General features: G+C 38.1%; 1 protein-coding gene across 1 annotated transcript in view; it reads left to right on the forward strand.

Annotated features, from left to right (window-relative positions):
• Nucleotides 1-20,367, forward strand: part of LOC135217320 (mucin-5AC-like) — a 452,543-nt gene extending 432,176 nt beyond the window's left edge. The window contains 4 exon segments of the mRNA XM_064253110.1: nucleotides 10,081-10,224; nucleotides 11,833-12,059; nucleotides 18,650-18,802; nucleotides 19,062-20,367. Of these exon segments, the coding sequence (XP_064109180.1) occupies nucleotides 10,081-10,224; nucleotides 11,833-12,059; nucleotides 18,650-18,802; nucleotides 19,062-19,571 (1,034 nt within the window). The 3' untranslated portion in view covers nucleotides 19,572-20,367.
• The last annotated feature ends 521 nt before the right edge of the window (nucleotides 20,368-20,888 follow it).

Below are 20,888 nucleotides of genomic sequence, written 5' to 3' on the forward strand. Positions count from 1 at the left end.
AAACTTCTCTCTCATCAAAAGTTAGTTTCTTTGAGGTGGCGAGTCTCTGCTTTGATCTCTTTCGAACCTGGTATTATTACGGGGACGCAGACACACGAGGAGAGAGAGAGAGAGAGAGAGAGAGAATGGCCCCTTCAGCTGCAGGCTCAGGTTTGTTTGGAGGGGCTGATTGGCTCCTCGAAGCACTCTCTGTCTTCCTCTAGATGTTAGTCATATTTCTTCATAATAATAAGAATATAGCTGTTTCAATGGCATTTGATTTATATAGAATCTTCTTAATTCTTCTTATTGTCTTTTTCTCATCAGCATGTAGCTGGTATATCAGGTTTCCTAAGGACATAGAAAGATTTCAGTTGTCTTAGATTTATTTCCTCATAATAATAATAGAAGCATCATTTTACTACAATGTTTTATTTCATAGATTTTGTTACGTTATGATTATTATGGATGCTTGATAATTTGTTAAAAAACGAAAAACGAAGAATATATATATATATATATATATATATATATATATATATATATAATATATATATATAATACTGTAGTAACCACAGTGCCCTCTCAACTTTTTCCGAATTCTACAAACCCTTAACCCAAATGCAAGAATAGAGGTAATTCTGATGTCCACAATATCAGAGAGTCCCGACTGACTGCGTTCTAATTGTAGGTTCAAATCCTGTTACCGGACATCAGAATGACTTCATGGTCTTACGCTTCGATCTAAGGCTTTGTAGTGACAAGTGTATCTCCAAATAGCGTGAATAACTCGAAATGTTAAGAGGACCGATCATTATATATATATATATATATATATATATTATATATATATATATATATATATATATATATATATATAGATCTTTCCCTGGCACAGGCTCTTGCTCACCAGCAGACGGAGTATCAAAAGCAAAAAAAAAAAAAAGTATATGACATGTCACATCAAAAGCCACACAGACTGATTTGTGATTAGATGAATATTCATAGAACGCGTTCCTAAATATCAGTCACCTGTTTCGTGTATAATGTTTCCCCTGGACACGTTTAGTTTTATTTCGGGGCGTCGTCCCCGTTATCGAATCCTTGTCACTTTCTATGTCACGCCTGATTTGCATCTCATCCCCTCTTCGAAATCAGCGCTGCGTCCCCCTAACCCGACTTTACCGGATTTGATAATATGCAATGGACTATAATGCCAATAATTCCTTATTGATGCAATATTCATATTCGAGGGAGTGTTGCATCTGAGCGAACTCAAAGGCTGGAAATGATCTCTCTGCTTCAGTGACTTTTCTTCTTATTTTGTGGTTAGGGTTCGTTTTGTCGAATGACCAAAATCGTCAGACAGAATCAGCTTCCTAGAAGTCACCAAGAACGCTGCGACAAAAGAGCCGATGTATTTTCTCCCTCTTAAGTAGAGGACAAAAGCAATTTAATATGAGGAAAATTTCGCCCGAGTCGCTAACAGTAACAGTTCGCAAAAGCACCTACGCCATAGAATAGCGCAAATAGCTTCGAAAATAGTCTTCGTAAGCTACTAATGGACGTCACAGCCGTCAAAGGCATCGGTGAATATCAAGGCCGCTCAAAACGCCCACCAATATTCGGTAAAGAATTGATGTTGCATAAATGTTATTAAAGGAATAATATGTTATGTATTTCTGTTAATGGAATAATGTGCATTTGAACTCGGTCTCACAGCGAATTGCTCGAAACAAACCAGCACATTGCCAAAACGAGACTGAAAAACAGCCGTGTCCTTCACAGGTGTTTTTTCCTGATAACATTCACATTTCAAAGAGAAAGAAAGAAAGAAAAAAAAGTCATTGATATTGAGCGGTTACGAAACCAAACCGTGATGGAGGGAACTGCAAAAAAAAAAAATAAAAAAAAAAAAAAATAAAATAAATAAATTAAAGAAACTATTAATATTCCCGGTTTTTTTTAGCAGTTGTATTCTCCGATACATGGAAATCGTTTAAATTTAATGCGTTGCTGATGTTTGGAATCAGTTGATTATATAAGAAACATATTCACTTCAAAATAGGTTGCTGCTTATGTTGGTAAGTCTTTCGACACAATCCTGAACCAAAGTTTCATTCCTGACGTTTGAAAACTGACTTCTGTATAGCTAATAAATTAAAAACAAATAATAAATCAGTGCCTGTTTCAGCGGAAGAGTTGAGGAGCGGTGGCGACCAAAGTGAAAATTGTGGGTCGACCTGTCAGGAGGGGGGGGGGGGCAGGGGGGGGGGGGGGGGGGGACAGGCCCTGGCCCTTGCCGCTATTGATTTCGGGACATATATAAAGATTCGATGTTTTCGACATTAGAACGATGTGGCCTATTATAGTCATGGATGTTTATTCAATAAAGAAAAAAAACCCAGCGTCGAGGCATTTATGACAGAAAACGTAAATATCCGTCTTATTGGGTAACTATACTAACCAGAATCACGTGGCTGTTTAATGTTGCCCTATCCATTGACCGTTGCTATAGAATGAATGGGGAGCACAATAGGGAGGAGGAGTAGGAGGAGGAGGAGGAGGAGGGATCGGCCTCCCCTCACCATTGAACACTCTGTTGATTAATTCTGCCACTAATGTTGCTACTGGTCAAGTTACCTAATTTTTATAGCTTTATATCCTTTAGGAGTCACGTGCTCAGACTGCGGATAGTAAAAAGGTTAATCCTTTAATCCTGTATATAGTCTTATTCCTCAAATGTCCTAAGATTAACTTGGAATTTGGCATCAAAAGTTGCAAAATGTGTTTTAAGGGAAATAATGCAAAGACTCGATTTCACAGTTGAAGGTGCCGACAGTATTTAGCGATAATGGGTTAAGAAAATGCACCTCAATGTATATATATATATATATATATATATATATATATATATATATATATATATATATATATATATGTGTGTGTGTGTGTGTGTGTGTGTGTGTGTGTGTGCGCGCGCTGCGCGGGCACAGCACAAAGAGAGACAGCTGAATACCGCAGCCAAGGAAGCCAAAAATCAACAGCCAAGAATTGCGCATATGAAAAGTGGACTTTAAAATCCAAGGTGTTAATTAAGCAGCGACTATCATGTTACTACGGTATATTCATCGTATTTCTAAACGATCATTTTTTTTAAACAATTCCTCTCGAGTTTACCTTCACTTAATGAAATGGTTACTGTGATGCGTATGTAAGCAGAGAACAGCGCATACTCATTATTTAAGTTAATGCGACTGCCAGTATCTTATCACATCGAACTAGCTTAAAGCATTTCTTAGTTAAATCTTTAATAGAATGTCATGGAATCAACCTACGGTATCAAGTGAAGATTCTATACTGAAATGGGTCATATAACAGTTGACGAATTCAGAATAACATAAACACTAGATTCTTGATGATCCATGGAGGAGAGACAGAGATTCGTGGGTCTCCTATAAATCGAAAATTGAAATCCGCTATGTCATGAGCACCCGTTAGCGTAAGAAATAAATAAATAAATAAATGAAGAATTTCTTTCTTCTCCACAGGTCACTTCTCATGGAAGGAATAATGAATTACGAAAAATGAAAACATACGTTTTCATCTAACACTCTAGATCACAATAATCATAGATGTACCAAAACCATTCGTCTCTAAATTAGAGAAGCATTAGTTCAAAGCTCCTTCTCATAAGAAAAAAAAAGATTCCAGGAGGATGGTACTTGAAAGCTTCGTCAAAAAAATGTCCATTAACAGTAAATGTCTAGACTTCAATGCACATCTTGCTTCATTATAAAACAGTATTGCTGGATTGAGAAAATTCATAATTACATATATAAAAGTTAAGTATATCTTAGTTTAACCAGACCACTGAGTAGCTGATGAACACCTCTCCTAGGGCTGGCCCGAAGAATTAGATTTTTTTTTTTACGTAGCTAGGAACCTATTAGTTACTTAGCAAAACCTACAGCTTATTGTGGGATCCGAACCACAATATATCGAGAAATTAATTTCTAATCAGCAGAAATAACTTCCTCTGGTTCGCACTGACGGCAGCAGATTGTAGGTGAGTACGCGGCCCACCCGTCCAGTGAGGAACTTCATGATTATGTAACTTTAATAAAAGGTCAATACTGATCATTCCAAAGTCGCTGATATTAATGCGTCCTAAGTGATAAACAAAATCAAAATCGTATTTTACAGGTAGGTCACAAATATTTCTTAAGAAGGACATTTATTTTATCCACACATGACCCTATATAACTCTACGTACTCTCATTTTCTGAACATTAATGAGAAAGCTGAGACGCTTGGCTGCTAGGCGCAAGACAGTTCGTGCTGGCATTATGCCACTAAATATAGAAGAAGTATATATATATATATATATATATATATATATATATATATATATATATATATATATATATATAGAACGGAGAAAGCAGGCGAGTCAGCCAAAGCAAAAAAAATGCACAGGGAGCAGGAGCAGGAACAAACATGGTGAAGTATTACAACACTTTGTTCCGACGCGTTTCGCATTCAGCAGGATGGATCTTCAGGGTTTGTATAATAAATAATGTCCAATATAAATTAAATTGATTTGAAAATTGTCTAAAAATTATTTACTTTACAAACTAGTTAAAATGAAAACCGAAACTTCACACATAGATAAAAATACACAAACAATTGACAAAACAACACGAGAAATTAAAAGCACATACGTTAATTAAAGTTCTGATAGAAAGTTATAACAAAAAAGTAAATAAGTAAATTAGTAAAATACAAAGTAAAAAAATATTTGAGGAGCACTGGGGGTCGGCCTACCATGGTAAGAGATAAACAAAAACTAAAAGAAACAGAAAGATACAAGGGAGTGGAGGTGGTCTGGTTGTTGCAGGTGAGGCCTACTGCCAATAACTGTGGTCGATAACAGAAAGGGCATGCGGTCATAAAAACCCTTTTACCAAATAATAGACCCTGCCCGATGTTGTAAGGAAAGGCGCATCGGGCAACCGACCCCTTGGTGTAGGGATAGCGGCGGGAAAGAGGAAATCAACGCGACTGCTTGCAGCGGACTGTGTTAGGTAGCTTTTTGTTGACGGTTTTTAACCCAGCATTAAGAACATGAGTGATCGGCAATAGTATGACTAGAAATCAGCTGCTGAAGCTAAAGATTAGAATTTTGTGAACTGAATCTGGCTAGTCTTTATCAACTGACTCAACTCGTTGCTAGACTAGAACCCTTTTTAACCTTCTGACAGTCTACCATCTCAGATTCCGTCTCATTGGAGCCCGTGGCTTTGCTCTTTTAGAATGCTGTATTACTTCTCTACATTTTCTGTTCCAGAGAATCTTAAGAGGACATAAGCATGCAAGAAAAATGGGGCAAAGAGGTGTATTATGATTGTTGAGTCACAGCTTCCATGTCGTGAACAGTTTGCTATTAATTCAGTTTTGGTCAGATTTCTCGAGACTGTACTCTCCCAAACTTCTTTCCAGCAAAAGAATTTTTGCCCCATGATTAGCCATCTGTGCATCATTTTAGTTTGATCATTGCTTTAAGAGGTTTTAAATAAAGTTCACGTCGATCTGCCCAGTAATTCAGAGAAAAGCTGTTTGTGTATTATCTCGGTTTTGGGGTTGATCACCTGTCAAAATTTATTGTAAAAACGAGGGGGCAATAATTGGTCAAATAGAAATGTTTGGATCACGTACATGAATAAAGTAGAAGTTCACAAACAACACGAAATTGTTTGTTTCACATATATTGCTTCAACCGTAGTCAACTGGATTACAGACTAAATAAACCAAGTCTGAACTTAGCCTAAAACAAAAACAAAATAAATAAATAAATAAATAAAACTAGGCGCATGGAAAAGTTGAGAAAATGTATTAGTTCTGTCAATATCGAGAGGTGGGTTACTTTGCACTCCCTTGAAACGCCCGCTATCATGACCTGCTCCATGACACTCTTCCTCCCGCCTCATGTCCGCTCCCTTCATAGTATTTGGGTGGTGACATCATAACCATTGCGGTTCATAAAGCTTGCTGCCCATTCACAGTTCAACCAACACCGATTCTTACCACAACATTTTCTTTCCCTCGCCATCGAGGTCACGAAGACAGGCAGTTTGCAGAGTGTTTATCATAAGTGCATCATAACCCTTCACCTCTGCCTTTGTGCTTTGGGATGCTGGCTCGGTTTGTCATTACCTGCCCAGGAACAGTCGCTAATTTTTTTTTGTTTTGTCCTGAAGTTTGATCAGCACTGCTGACTTCCTCTCTCTAATGTTCTGACCAAGGAACTATAAACATGGAATGGACATGCGCGGATAAATGCATTGACGTTGATTATCACTGAGCGGCGCCATTGGAAGGGGTGGAGAAGACACTAAATTAATTTGTTAAAGCATAGTCTTGCAGACGCTTTTCTCACTCTGTCGTCCTTAATTTTCCACCAATTTGATATATACAGGCTCATTGGAAAGCTCTTTAAAATACCTTCTAAATGCAAATAATAGTGTTTTAAGTAAAGATATTCAGATATGCACTTTATCTGGGTTCGCTTTTTTAGTCTTTAAAAACTTATTAGGATATATTTTTCTAATAGGGGAATCCAGAACAGGCAGGAGGTCCAAAAATAAAACAAAATAAAATAAAAGGATGAAAATGGTTAAGCAATGAAAGCACCCAACTTCTAATATGAATTTTTTGTCATTTACTCTTATAATAAAATATTTTGCCATTTTATAAACTGATGAAATAACGTAAATTAAAAAATTGAATTGCAAAAACTTGAATGAAAAAATTGTTAAAAGCCTAAATCTATTTAATCTTCGAAATTACTCTTTCCTTTTGTGATTATAAGCAACACACCTGAGGAATTCAATAGGATCTAATGATTCGAGCTCAAATATGACTAGTATCTTATTTTTGTCAATCAGCAATCAAGGTATGTGTCACGTCCTTTCTGTACTTTCCGTGAGGCATCAATCAATTCCCAGGTTGTGGGATGGAGCATTCCATAAAAGTTCCATACCTCGGGAGCGAAAATTGGGTTCATCCTTGCGTTTCCATGCCTATTCAGTTGTCCAATATAAGTAGCCTCAATCCAGTGAAACGAGACGATTAGTTCATCAGGAAGAACTACTGCTAATGTATCCATGCATTCACCCATCTCTTATAATGGAACTGAAACGAGTGCTATGATCGTATTAGCCCATAAAAGAAAGTCAGAATCAGTTTTATGACGATTTGACAAACCCAGTCAAACAAGATGTCCGTGAATGTTTTGGATTAGATGGGAAGAGCAACGTTCAATGCGAACGGTGGGGAATGCATCTTGCATAGCTCGAATTGCAGATGTTCAATGTCACAAATGATTGAAGTCGGTCTCAGATGAGGTTCGATGGTTTTAACTAACTCAAATAAACGAATATAAATTACTCTTTGTTTGTTAGGAAGCTGAGCACGAGCTATAGGAATGACTCTTTCACGCTTCTTAGCCGATATAACATACCTACACCTGATAGGAAACCAAATAACCGAGTAGACTTATTCTTCCAAATACTAATATCCTCTTATTGCTTTCTCCAGCGTCTCCCAATTGGAATTTCTCTTCCACGCCCAGTGGGGGAACATTGTAATGTAAAGCACTCGGGTAGAGCTAAATGCTCCAAATCAGTTGGGTAAATTGGTGCCTTTCGTAATATTTCTCTATTCCTTGCTATACGTTTTTGCATTGCAGGCAAGCCAGAAGCCAGGGCTAAACTATAGTAGATTCACATCAACCGTGCATCTGATGTCTAGGCCAGACCCTTACGACGCTCCTGATTGGCTGTTGATAAGCCAATCACAGGGCTGGAAGCTCCCTGTCTCTCTCGAGAGAGGCTGAGAGTTTCCAGCCTTGTGACTGACTTATCAACAGCCAATCAGGAGCGTCGTAAGGGACGGGCCTAGACATCAGATGGACGGTTGATGTGAATCTGCTATAGCTTGAGACGTACCAGCCAAACATTCATTGACCACAACGGTTGGTGGCTGGAGATTTTCAGCACTTCTTTGTCTACCACTTGTTTTTAGGCTTTTCATCCTGTATTTTTGTAGTAGATGCCTCGTGGCTGTGTCTATTCAAGCAGCGAATAACTTTCCCATCCTTCATATGCAATCTCACTTGACATCGATCTTTATGTTCACAACTCCAAAACTTTAATTCAGGATCACTTTCGCTCGTGGCGTCAGAAATAAAAAGACATCCGTCGTGTATCACTTTGTTTCTTTCATATATTGATGAAAAATATTTTATGCCATTTCGAATGATGAGGTTTGGATGACGAAAAAACTTGAAGCTGAACCGAGCTTCGAGTGCTGTGGCAGTTTTTAGCTTAGGCCTAATATTGAACTATTTGGCAATTGTAACTATTACCACTACAATAGGTAATTTAAGCGCCTCAGTGGCGTGGTTGTTATGGTGTTGGCGTCCCACCTCGGTGGTCGCGAGTTCGATTCTCTGCCATTCCATTGAGGAGTGAGAGATGTGTATTTCTGGTGATAGAAGTTCACTCTCGACTTGGTTCGGAAGTCACGTAAAGCCGTTGGTCCCGTTGCTGAATAACCATCTGGTTCCATGCAACGTAAAAACACCATACAAACAAACAATAGGTAATTTGACTCTGACGAGAGAGAGAGAGAGAGAGTTGATTTACGACAAGTCAAACAAGGGGACTGGCTAGTTGTGATAAATTTTCTCTTACTACAACGACGAGTCACTAATATGGCGCCAAAACGACCCTCTGCCAAAAAAACTATCCGTTGAAAGGGCTGCGCTGAATCGGCTGCACCAAATGGGTTACGCAGATACGTCCCATCCCAATCCCTACACCTAATTCAGCTCGATTCCGCTGGTGACGAAGCACTTGTCACTTAGAATTCCCATTAAGAGGAAGTTATTCCCGAGGTATGGTGAATGGAGGATGAGATGAAATTTGCGCTTGATTTTTGTGAATATAGAATATGATTTTTGTGAATATAGAATAATGTTACGGTGTATCTGACAAAAATTCATGTAACAAAATGCGTAGACATGAACTGGAGCTTGTACTCAACGGTACTATATATTATACACCTAAGTATATAATCGTGAACACCATAACCAACACAACAAAATCTATTAGACTAAAAGGTATTTCGTTCATCAGTTATGCTAATGGTATAGGGCGGTGCCGCATTCACTTAGCTATTTATCTTTTTGTAAAGAGAAAAAGATCAATCCACAATACCTCTGTTTTCCTCGTGGACATCTGCAATGTTGTTTGTATATTATGAGGTTAATGAAAACAAAAATAGAAAACTTTTTTAAGTTTAATTGTCTGAAATCGAGAAATCCTGCAAATAACAGAAAGACCCGCTCTGAAGAACTTATTATAAGTTATTTTTACTGCAGTTACTAACATTTCGCAAAGGAAAAAAAACTCTAGCACACTATTTTCAAATTTATTGTTGTAACTTGAAAAAAATGAAAGTTGAATTACTTTGTTTGCACATGTAGTATCTATATATATATATAGATATATATATATATATATATATATATATAGATATATATATATAATATATATATATATCTATATCTATATATGATATATGTATATACTATATATATATCTATATATATATATCATATTAATATATATTATATTATATATATATATATATATATATTATATATATATATATATCTATATATATATATATCAAAATATATACTATATATATATCTATATAATATTATATATACTATTATTATTTAATATATATATATATATATATACTATATATATCTATAATATATTATATATTACAATATATTTAATATATATATATATATTATATATATCTATTTAAAATAGTATATTATATACATATATTCTATATATATATACATTATATATATAAATATATATATATATAATATATATATATATAGATAATATATATATATTAGATACTATATATAATATATATAGATATATTAAGATATATTATTATATAATAACACTCCTATTACAAACATCTTTACAACTGAACTTCTCTTTGCAGGTCACACGGAAATTGTGTCGCACTTGGTGAACAAATGCAACCGGACAGTCGACCTGGACGCTCGTAATGCCCTCGGATTTACTCCGCTGATGAAGGCTGCCCTCCAAGGCAGAACCAAGATCGCTAAGATACTATTATTTGCCGGTAAGTGAACTTTCTCTCTTCCTGCGGCAATCGGCTGCATCTCGTGCTTCTACGTTCTTTTTTAGTCCAGGTATCAACTCATTCGAGGTCATGTCTGACAACATGAGGTTGAGAGTAGCATTCGTTATTCGGGCTTTTTTGCTTCGTGTGGGATATGTAGGAGGTATCTCAGGAGCTTCAAGAAGCGTTTAGGATTCATTTAGCGAAAGAAAGAAGAGGAACTGGTAAAGAAAGGAGGGCTCCAACGTTTTTGCAAATGCTACTCTTGCCTTGACGCCGATACTGCGGTTTAATCATTGTGAGCTGAGTATGTGAACCTAAATGATCATAAGTGTGCCTGGTAGTTAGACTTAGCCAGCCTTGTGCTGGCACGGGCTCTTGCTTTTCAGCAGCCCGTAACTGGTGATTGATATATGTGTTCTTCATTCGGGATACCACTCAGTAGAGGGAGAGAAAGTGTTATAGCAACGAGTCCCGGTAAGTAGGAGAGCCTGGGGAGGAAGGGATAAAATTGTAGTCAGAGAAAAAGGCTGGGGATCAAAGTTCCCTTGGGAAATTGGGGTGAATGAAGTGGAGGAAGTCACTTGAACCTTTGTTCTCTCCACTCGATCACCACGTCGGTGCCAGTAGAAGGTATAGCAAAGGAAGGGAGGATTTCCAGAGAGAGTAAGGGAGAATGATGGCGGCTGTTTGGTGGTGAATGCTGATAATGAGTAGCGAATGGGTGAAAGACTGCTTATACTTTAGATGGCTGTATGCCATCAAGGACTTACTCATAGAGAAGTCCTTAAGTGACTTGATGAAGAAGAATGCAGTATGAATATCCGGCAGGAGTGACTGAGGTGGTGTTCAGCAGGGAGCCAATTTCGTTGACCTGGATGGTGGGTCTGAGCAGAGGAAAGTTGACAACGTTTCAAAGTTTTCAGTTAGTATGTGCGCTGCTAATCTGGTGTTGATAAAAGGACTTCTCTGAAATTCTGCCTGCGAGGGAACGTCTCCGGGTAGTGTAATAGGTAAAGCTCTAATGGTCGATCTATGTACTACCTCTACCTGTTCTCAGTACTTGCATACTCTATTTTCTGCATTGATCAATTGCCAGGTGCACAGATGTCCTAGCCGTAGTCGACTGATGATGAGTGTTCTGGAAGTATTTCTGGAAAGAGAAAGACTTTGTAACTTGGTGTTTTCCACATACCATTTTGCAGATCTGGATCCTTGGAGAAACTCTTAACGAATTTCACTGTGTGCTTCATCCTGGCAGTACCTTGAAATGTGTTTTATTTGAATGAGGGACTCATCGATGATAATATACTGATTGTGTCTCATTGCAGTGCACTTATTAAACTTTTTGTAGGAAACGTAATAGCAGTATCCCATAACTACTACTATAGTAGATTCACATCAACCGGGCATTTGATGTCTAGGCCCGTCCCTTACGACGCTCCTGATAAGCCAATCGCAGGACTGGAAACTTCCAGCACTTCGATTGGCTTATCAACAGCCAATCAGGAGCGTCGTAAGGGACGGGCCTAGACATCAAATGCACGGTTGATGTGAATCTACTATAGACACCTGTGTTTGTTTACTTTGAAGTTACATTATCAACAGGAGCCTCCCCTCACCTTCGGGACTTCGGGCGGGGATTATGCGCCGTGGAGTGGGCTCGGTACACAGGGCGCCACATCTGCTCCGAACTCATAGACAGCGTTCAAAAGTCCTGCTCCAGCCACATTCGGGACAGATGGACCAGCGACCCAGATCTCAAGTCACATTCGAGCACGTCCCTGAACACCTTGGGACAAGGAGATAACAAGGACTCGTGGATTAAACACAAGGTGAGGGGAACAATCTTTGCTTGTTACACAACTACGAGAGACTTCTTGCTGTAGTTAAGGAGCGTGAGGATGACGTCGATTTCTGAACATGAAAATAAAACGTCCCTCCTCTTTCTGTCAAGTACATAGTATCAAGTCTCTGAAGTTTCCTTTTTTTAGATACTCAGTGCCATAGTTCCACAACAATGAAACCTGTTCTCTGTTCAAAGATATTAGTATTCCAGGCAAAAACGAAAAATACCAGAAGTTAGACATCTATGTATGAGTTGGGTAATAATATTTGATATTTATTCCTTTTAGTTTAGTGTGTTTTGTTTATAGACAACAAAAATATTACATGTAAACACGCATGCAAAAATCTATTTAATATTTATGCCTATTAGTTCTTTGTCTTTAGTTATAGAAAGCAAAAATATTTCATTTAAACTCATGCAAAAATCTATTTAATATTTATACCTATTGGTTGCTTGTCTTTAGTTATAGAAACCAAATATATTACATTTAAACACTCATGCAAAAATCAATCTAATATTTATTCCTTTCAGTTCCTTGTCTTTAGTTATAGACAATAGAAAAATATTGTTTAAATACGTATACGAACGCGTAAATGGAAAGAAATGAGGATGATTTTCTTCAATACGTGAATTTGAATCTATACGAAAGTCCTGATACAGGGAAAATCATGAGGGTGCATCCAACAGACGCCCCTCGGACAAAGGACATATTTTCACGGCAAGAAAGAGGCTACGGCGAACAGGCTGCTGACTCCGCTCCCCCTACCCCGTCCCCTACTTTACTCCACCACTCCTGCGTAGAGGAATTGTGGGAAGGATTGTCGAAGCTGCTGGAATCATGGGTATTAAGGTCGAGTAGGGATTATTAAAGAATGTATGCCAGATGACTTCATCGACACAGTCCAGAACAAAATGGGAAACGGGGCAGCGGACTCGAGGGAATGGAATTCCTGTTTCCTTTCATCAAGAGCAAACTGAGGAGAAGAAATGATCATTTCCGTAGTGAGAACTCCACTGAATGAACAGGCGAATGAAAACTGAAATCATTTAAATCATCCTAATAATTATACTTTTGTATTCGGAGTCTAGGGAGAGAGGCGACCGAGGCAAACAGACTAAGGCAAAATGAGGAAATTTTGCCTCACACCCAGAGAAGGAACAAAATTGCCACCGCCTCCAGAAGGGTTGCAAATTACAGGAACAAGAACAAACAAAGAGCCCCAAAGTGGGGTGACATCAAGGATACTTTTGACATTACTTGACCTTCTGGTTTGTCCATTTGAAATCTATACTTTCAACAAGACTAATTTGAAATAGCCCGGTCACCGAAAATGTGAAATTAGTTGAAAGGTTTTGTTATCTTTCTGAATGGTGAATAGAACGATAGGTATTGTAGACAACTAGATGGACAGAACATCTACATTGTTGATATTGAAGCCTGGTTAGGATATTGAATCCTGAATTGTAGACCCTCTTAAGATCTGATGTCACAGGAGAAGAAAGAACACTTCATCAAAGATTTAGTGTCAGGGATAGATGATGGTTGTTAAGTTGAAAAGAAATAAATTGCAATTTGAGAAATTCATCAATAGAATAAATAAGATGCCCTGTGATAAACGACGACGATTATCAGCAATAACATTGACCAATAGAGCCCAGAGGTGAATTGTTGAACAGACAAGGAGTCTACTATGGGTTTCACAGACAGTGCAAGCACGTTTTTTGGCAATAACTCTGTAATGAGCACTCGGATCCAGAAATGGATACGAACACAACAGTAATGAGCTCGCCTACCCTCTCCCCCCAAACCACCGCCACCCCCTTCCGTCCTCCTTCCCTCACCTTCCCTTCTCTCTCTCTCTCTCTCTCTCTCTCTCTCTCTCTGAAAGTTGCTTCAGTTTAAACTTATTTTGTATTTTTTTCTATCTATCTATCTATCTATCTATCTATCTATCTATCTATCTATCTATCGAATAATATACGTTGTTGTATATATCTAAGGATCCAGTCGGTTGTTAGCTGCCAGTTGACTTATTTATTTATGCATTGATCGGCTCATCTCTCTCTCTCCCTCTGAAAGTTACTTCAGTTCAAACATATTTTGTACGATTTTTTTCTATCTATCTATATAATAATAGTTTACAATGATGTATATATCTAGCGATTCACTCGGTTGTTACCTGACAGTTGACTGATTTATTTCTGCATTGATCCGATCACTCTGTGTGTGTGTGTGTGTGTGTGTGTGTGTTAGTGGTACCAACTGTAAATGGTTATTATAGCGAGGGAGATATCTGAATGTATGGTGGAGTTGTAAAACGATAGACACTATGATTTATAGTTAAGCGATTGTTATACTTGTGGTTGGTTACCTTCTTCGTAATCCACATTTGGACTCAGGGTATCAGCAATATAGTTCTTGTATTTCGAAGGCGAAGAAGAGATGGCCACCACGGAACTTGACTGGTTGCAGAAATTCGTTTGTCACGTAACTTTTCGACTTTTTTAACCATGAGAGCGTCGCCAATTGCCTTCAGATTGGTTTGAATAGGTAACTGGTTATAGTTACTCTGTGTTACAAATAAAAATTGAGCCTTTCTGCCGGACATTTATTAGTTATTGCCTTGCTTATACCGATGCACATATATTTACGTCATGAATGTTTAGTTTATAATTAATATATATATATATATATATATATATATATATATATATATATGTATGTATGTATGTATATATACATACACACACACACATATATATATATATATATATATATATATATATATATATATATATATATATATATCCAAAATAAACATTCATAGAGAGAGAGAGGAGCAGATCAATGCATAAATAAATCAGTCAACTGTCAGATAACAATCGAGTGAATCATTAGATATATACATCAATGTAAACTATTATAAGATAAATAGATTAAAAAAAATCGTACAAAATACGTTTAAACTGAAGTAACTTTCAGAGAGAGAGAAGGGAATGTTAGGGAAGGAAGACGGAGGGGGGTGGCGGTGGTTTGGGGGGAGAGGATAAGTTGACCTCTTTACTGTTGTGTTCGAATCCATTTCTGGCTAATTGAGTTTTTGCCTCTTGGTACGTGGACAAGTGTCTTTATTCTTTACAATTAGTGATTCATGATACTCTTATAAATTACAGCACTGGGTGTAATACACTATATCAAAATCTCGTACTGATACGAGTGTTCATTACAGAGTTATTGCCAAAAAACGTGCTTGCACTGTCTGTGAAACCCATAGTAGTTACGACAATCAATGGATTTCCAAAGCCTAATGTGCTAAATAACAGCAGAAGGTCTCCAGTGGACGAGCCAAGCATAATCCATGCCGAAAGTAGACTTGGTAAAAGATTCAAGAAGAGAAGGAGAGGATATTTATTACTCTTGATGCAGTTTTATCTCTGTCAGGAAGACATAATAAGATCAATATTTCACTTCATAAAGAAACATTCCAAATAAATCCGCATGAGGTACGCGTGTAAGCTGAGTAAGAAGGATAAGGTAATTAAGTGACGACTTCGTGCCTTTTATGAATAATGTTTACATTTCCTAAAAGTGAGGTACTGTGGAGGCTGAAAGGCCTATCGAGGGAAGTGTTGTAGATTCCAGAGGAGAAGACAGTTTGCCAAGGCGAGAGAGAAGTGACGAATGAAGAGAATGAAGTGCTGAATCATCTCCAAAAGAGGGATGCAAGAAAAGGCAGAATAAAGTAGTCGGTCGTCAACAGAAATGGTGAATAAGGGAAAGGAGGAGTCTTGGCCTTATTTATCGTGAGAATCAGCCACAAGCAGAAGGTTCAATGACTAGGCGTTATGTCAGATCCTCGAATAACCAAACTTCTCTAGAATAAAGACGAAGACTTCGCCATATACCGACTCTGAAGCCCTGCTGATTTAAGCCATCGTTTGTAGTTAAGGGAAGCCTCTGGTGCACAGAAGGCTTCGAGGGATCGCCTTCCGCTGAAGCTGGATGAGTCGAAACATTGATTGATAAAGAGGTTCTTCATAGACAACGAGAATTTACTCTGAAAAACTCTCGTTTTTTTATACGTAGCATTGAAAAGAACCTGCATGACCACTACGGTCCAATAAGGATCAGATTTTAGTTCGTTAGTCCCACCTTACTGCAGACGTCCCTTTTGAAAGGAGCAGACATCAGATTCGTCTCCCTTTGAGCAGCAATTCAGCTTGAATGAAGGTTGCATCTATTTCTTTTTTATTTTCCAAAAATATCATTACGAAGATTTCACTGTCTTGAGGAAACTGATAACCGAATTCCTTCACCGCGTCCTAATTTCACAACCGTCATATTTATCTAGTACGAAAATTTGTTATTCCAAATGCCAGTCGCTTCAGATGTAATACTTTAAGGATTTCTTTGGCCGGTTTCAGAGGATTAATTAAAACTAACACATTTGAGTAGCCAGCCATAAGCTTTGTTGATAAAGCGGTCAATTGATGAACAATGAAAGCAATAGCAAAATCCTCTTACGAGTGACTGACTGCTGCTAGTCAACTCGACAAAACCTCTGATATATAAAGTACGTCATCTCTCACTGTTTTATGAATTATGCATCCAACATTGGTGAACATAGCAGAAGCCAAAACGATTCGATGCTGTGTTAAGTTCGAGGACTGACTGGTAAATCAATCGTTTCAGCGAAGGTCGATAGTCCTTAGCCGATACGAGCGAGCTTTCGTGTCATCTCACGTCTCGTTATTTGTGGAAGTGTCAATCGACCGGGGATCATTACAGAAAAATGATCGCATCAGGCTCGCGGTGGCTATTATTCACGACCACCAACACGCACATCATAGCAGTGACGGAGCAGGAAGTGCACGGCGTTGTTTTTCGAGTTCTTTCCAAATGTCGGGAGAATTCACCCACTATAAAATACCTGAGGTACAGTTCTTGGACACAATCTGGAAATTGCACAGGCGTCCTGTGACAGAAAACGTTGCAAATTCCATGATTAAAAGGAAAAGTTTCTATCATATGTATGTATAATATATATACTATATATATATATATATATATATATATATATATATATATATATATATATATATATAATATATTATATATACACACTATATACACACTCGGATGTACTTGAAAATGTGTTAACTTAAGTATATATCTTAGTTTAACCAGCCCACTCAGCTGATAACCGCTCTCCTAAGGCTGGCCCGAAGGATTAGATATTTTTACGTGGCTAGGGGACCAATTGGTTGCCTAGCAACGGGACCGACAGCTTATTGTGGGGTCTGAACCACATTATATCGAGAAATTAATTTCTAATCACCAGAAACAAATTCCACTGATTCCACGTTGGCACAGCGGGAATCGAACTCGTGAAATAACACGAAAGCGCTTGGTACTCCTTCTCTTATTTTTCTTATGGCCTTAGCTAATCAATATTCCTATCTATATATATCTATATATATTATATTATATATATATATATAAGGATATATATACATATATATTTAAGGTAAAATTGGAAAATTTGAAAACTTTCTTAAACAATGCAAAATTTAAGATTGGCATCTCAGTAGCACTTCATTAGTCGCAGTTTAGAATCACGCGCCTGATACATGGGATGTGTGGTTCTGGACAGATCAGGAAATTGGTCATAGAATCGGCATGGAAACATCTAGCGAGAATCCAGGGTAAACCTCAAAAGGCCTCCATCACGTATGTTGTTGCTCACATTAGCGAAATCTTCGTGTTGTTTGTTCAGTATACGATGCGCTCAACAGTGTATAAAGGTATAACATGTAATCTCAGCTGGCTTCTGCGAAGATGACAACCTCTGGTAAGCCTCGTAAGAACGTCGTCCGAAATGAAGCCACAGAAACACAAAGCATAGACAGATTAACTGTTTTGATAAAGGAAAATCATGGTAAAATTAGCCTGTGAACTGATACCTGGAACTACCAAAAACAGCACGAAAAAGCGCAAAAAAGGGGCTAAAGAAGATAATGTCTAACCATCGCTGACTTCAACAATTTTATTTCTCTCCAAATGCAAAAGAATAATATCTTCTCAAAAAAATATCCGATGTTTTGACTTCGGAACTTTATATCATTTACGGCTACAAAAAATGTTTAGCTATGCTATGGCAGCTATATTTCTGATCACCTGTCTAAGTGCCAAGTGCACACACATCCAGACCTACCTAGGAGGGAAAAAAACTTTGACCAGCTTCATGTTATGTTACCTCAGTAGCACTCTTTTATGATCCTACAGTTCAAGGGTATGGCACAGGTTCAGATCAGACACCAGATGCCTCTACTTTTTAGCTTGTGTACAATCTTCAATATCCAACCCACTCTGAAAAAAGACATATATTAACAATAATCAAGCACCTTACAAGGAACAGTAACCTACTGAAACACTTAGTCAACTTAAGAAATCTGTTTATTGTCACATAAGCATCCACAACAATCAACGGCAAAATTTGTCATATCATCTTACATGAACATCCTTCATGGCTCAAGAAATCATTCTTATGGTTAACTTTCGTCTTGTTTTTGCAGATAAAAAAGGCTTTCCACAAGTCTGAATCGAAAAAAGAGTTCAGCGTGGTGACCAACTTATCAACAATGGCTGTGTGCGCCACTTCGCCCTTATTGCCAACAGCAGTGACGCAGGAGGCGAAACCTCACCAAGTGGTTGTACCTCACGTTCAGGTCAGTTGGGTAGACAGACTTTGAGAAGTTGTAGTGTTGCTGTCACTGAAGACAGATCATGCAGTACCTGCTGCTGCTTGACATTAGTTCTCCATTTCAGATAACCACCCAAACATATCTGATTGATCTGCAGGCAGGTTTTTTTTGGGAACAAAGCATCATACAAAAGCTGTTCTGTAAATGAACAATCAGATGATTATTGCAGCAAAGCAGCAACTCATTTTTTCTCATTTTAATCGCCTTTCTTTTCTCTCTCTAGATAACCGAAGTGAAGGTTCCAGATTGCTATGAAGACCCTGAAGACGCCCTCAGCCAACTCCCTCCTCCTCCACCGCCTCCAATTCTAGTCACCGAAGAACCGTCTCCTACTAAATCGCCGAAGAAACAATCCAAAAACACCGGCTCCTCCTCCTCCTCTCCCTCCCCCACCCCCTCCTCCTCTTCCTCTAACGCCCCAGTCGTCACCACCCAAGAGAGTGCCTCGTCATCTTCCACCGCATCTGCTGCAGCGACTGCGTCTGGCTCCTCGACGACCCCACCAGCAGCATCAGCAGCAGCATCAGCAGCAGCAGCGTCGTCCTCTTGTGCTTCTGCCGTTACGTCTACAACAGCAGCTTCCACCTGCCCTTCCCCCTCCTCCTCCGTCGTGGAGGAGACCCAAGGTGTTGGGGCAGAAGGAGGTTCTGGTGATGCCAAGAGCAATGGCACTGCCAAGTCTATTGTCTCTTCCAATAAATTGCCTTTTTCCAGCAACAAAAAGAGAAAGTAGAGAGTCGCAGTGCGCACACGTACTGACAAGCGTAGCTTTCTGATCATGGAGACCATATTTATTATTTATGATAATAATATTCAAGTTCACTTCTCTGACTGCTTCACCACCTGGGGTGGGGGCGGAGGGGAAATCCCCTTGATTCATCTTTGAACAGTTTAGGGCCGATCGTTTAATATATAATGGCCCGCTTTTCGTTTCCATTACTGATATTAGAACTGTTAAAAACCTTTCTTATGATAGTACCTACAATGATGGTGTCTTATATTGCCTAAGAATTAACTGTTAATGTTGAATAGAATAAGCAACATAATTTTCTGAATAACTTCCGCGTGGAACGGTACGAGTTCGTTCACTCAAACCACCAAATGTCCTCCGGGATCCTCTTCTGCTCAGCGAGTATTTGAACACACTCAAAGGTGGCCGGTTTTTGACTGTGATAAGTTTATGCAGTAGGTTATGTGCAAATATCTATATCTGTATTTCAGTTGTACTCCACATAGGAAAATGAAAATGGTTTATCTCAGAAAATGCCCAACAATTTCGTCCTCCAATGGACCTTAATAAACGCTCCAAGAAGTGGTCAATTGGAGGACGAAACTGTTAGGCATTTTCTGAGATAAACCAGTTTCATTTTCCTAAGTGGAATACAACTCAATTACCATATCTTTGTGCCTAAGAAGATTACCAGTAATATATTTGTATCTTTATACATACCTATATACATATATAGATGTATATATATATATATATATATATATATATATATATATATATATATATACATATATTGTATATATATATATATATATATATATATATATATATATATATATATATATATATATATATATATATATATGTATATTTATATATGTATATGTATCTACATACATACATGGTAAAAGAATACCCGGCATTACTCCTGCAAAATAGTAAATATAAAGAATCAAGAATTGGTCTAAATCAGGGTATTATTCGTCTTCAAAAGCTTCACTGGATCCGTAGTAATGTAAAAACAAAAAGTGGTTGCATTGAAGACATGCAATGTGCTTCCACTGCGTCTATAGCAGCCCGGTGTCTGTCTAATGCACTGAGCTGCAGAGACGCGTCTGTCATACTTCATAAAAGCGGCAGAGATTTCGACAAAAAGTCAAGACGAAAAGAAAAGGGTATTAAGTGGGTTTGGGTTTTGGGGTGTTCTGATATGACCCTCGTGGGAGCCCTTAGCTAGGCTGGAGAAGTGAGTCTCAAACTGGGTGCCTTGGGGTGCCACAGCACAGTGCCTAGGGGTGCCGAAAGATTGTCATGAATTTT

The sequence above is a fragment of the Macrobrachium nipponense genome, chromosome 7 (assembly GCF_015104395.2).
Source record: "Macrobrachium nipponense isolate FS-2020 chromosome 7, ASM1510439v2, whole genome shotgun sequence".
Classification (NCBI taxonomy): Eukaryota; Metazoa; Arthropoda; class Malacostraca; order Decapoda; family Palaemonidae; genus Macrobrachium; species Macrobrachium nipponense.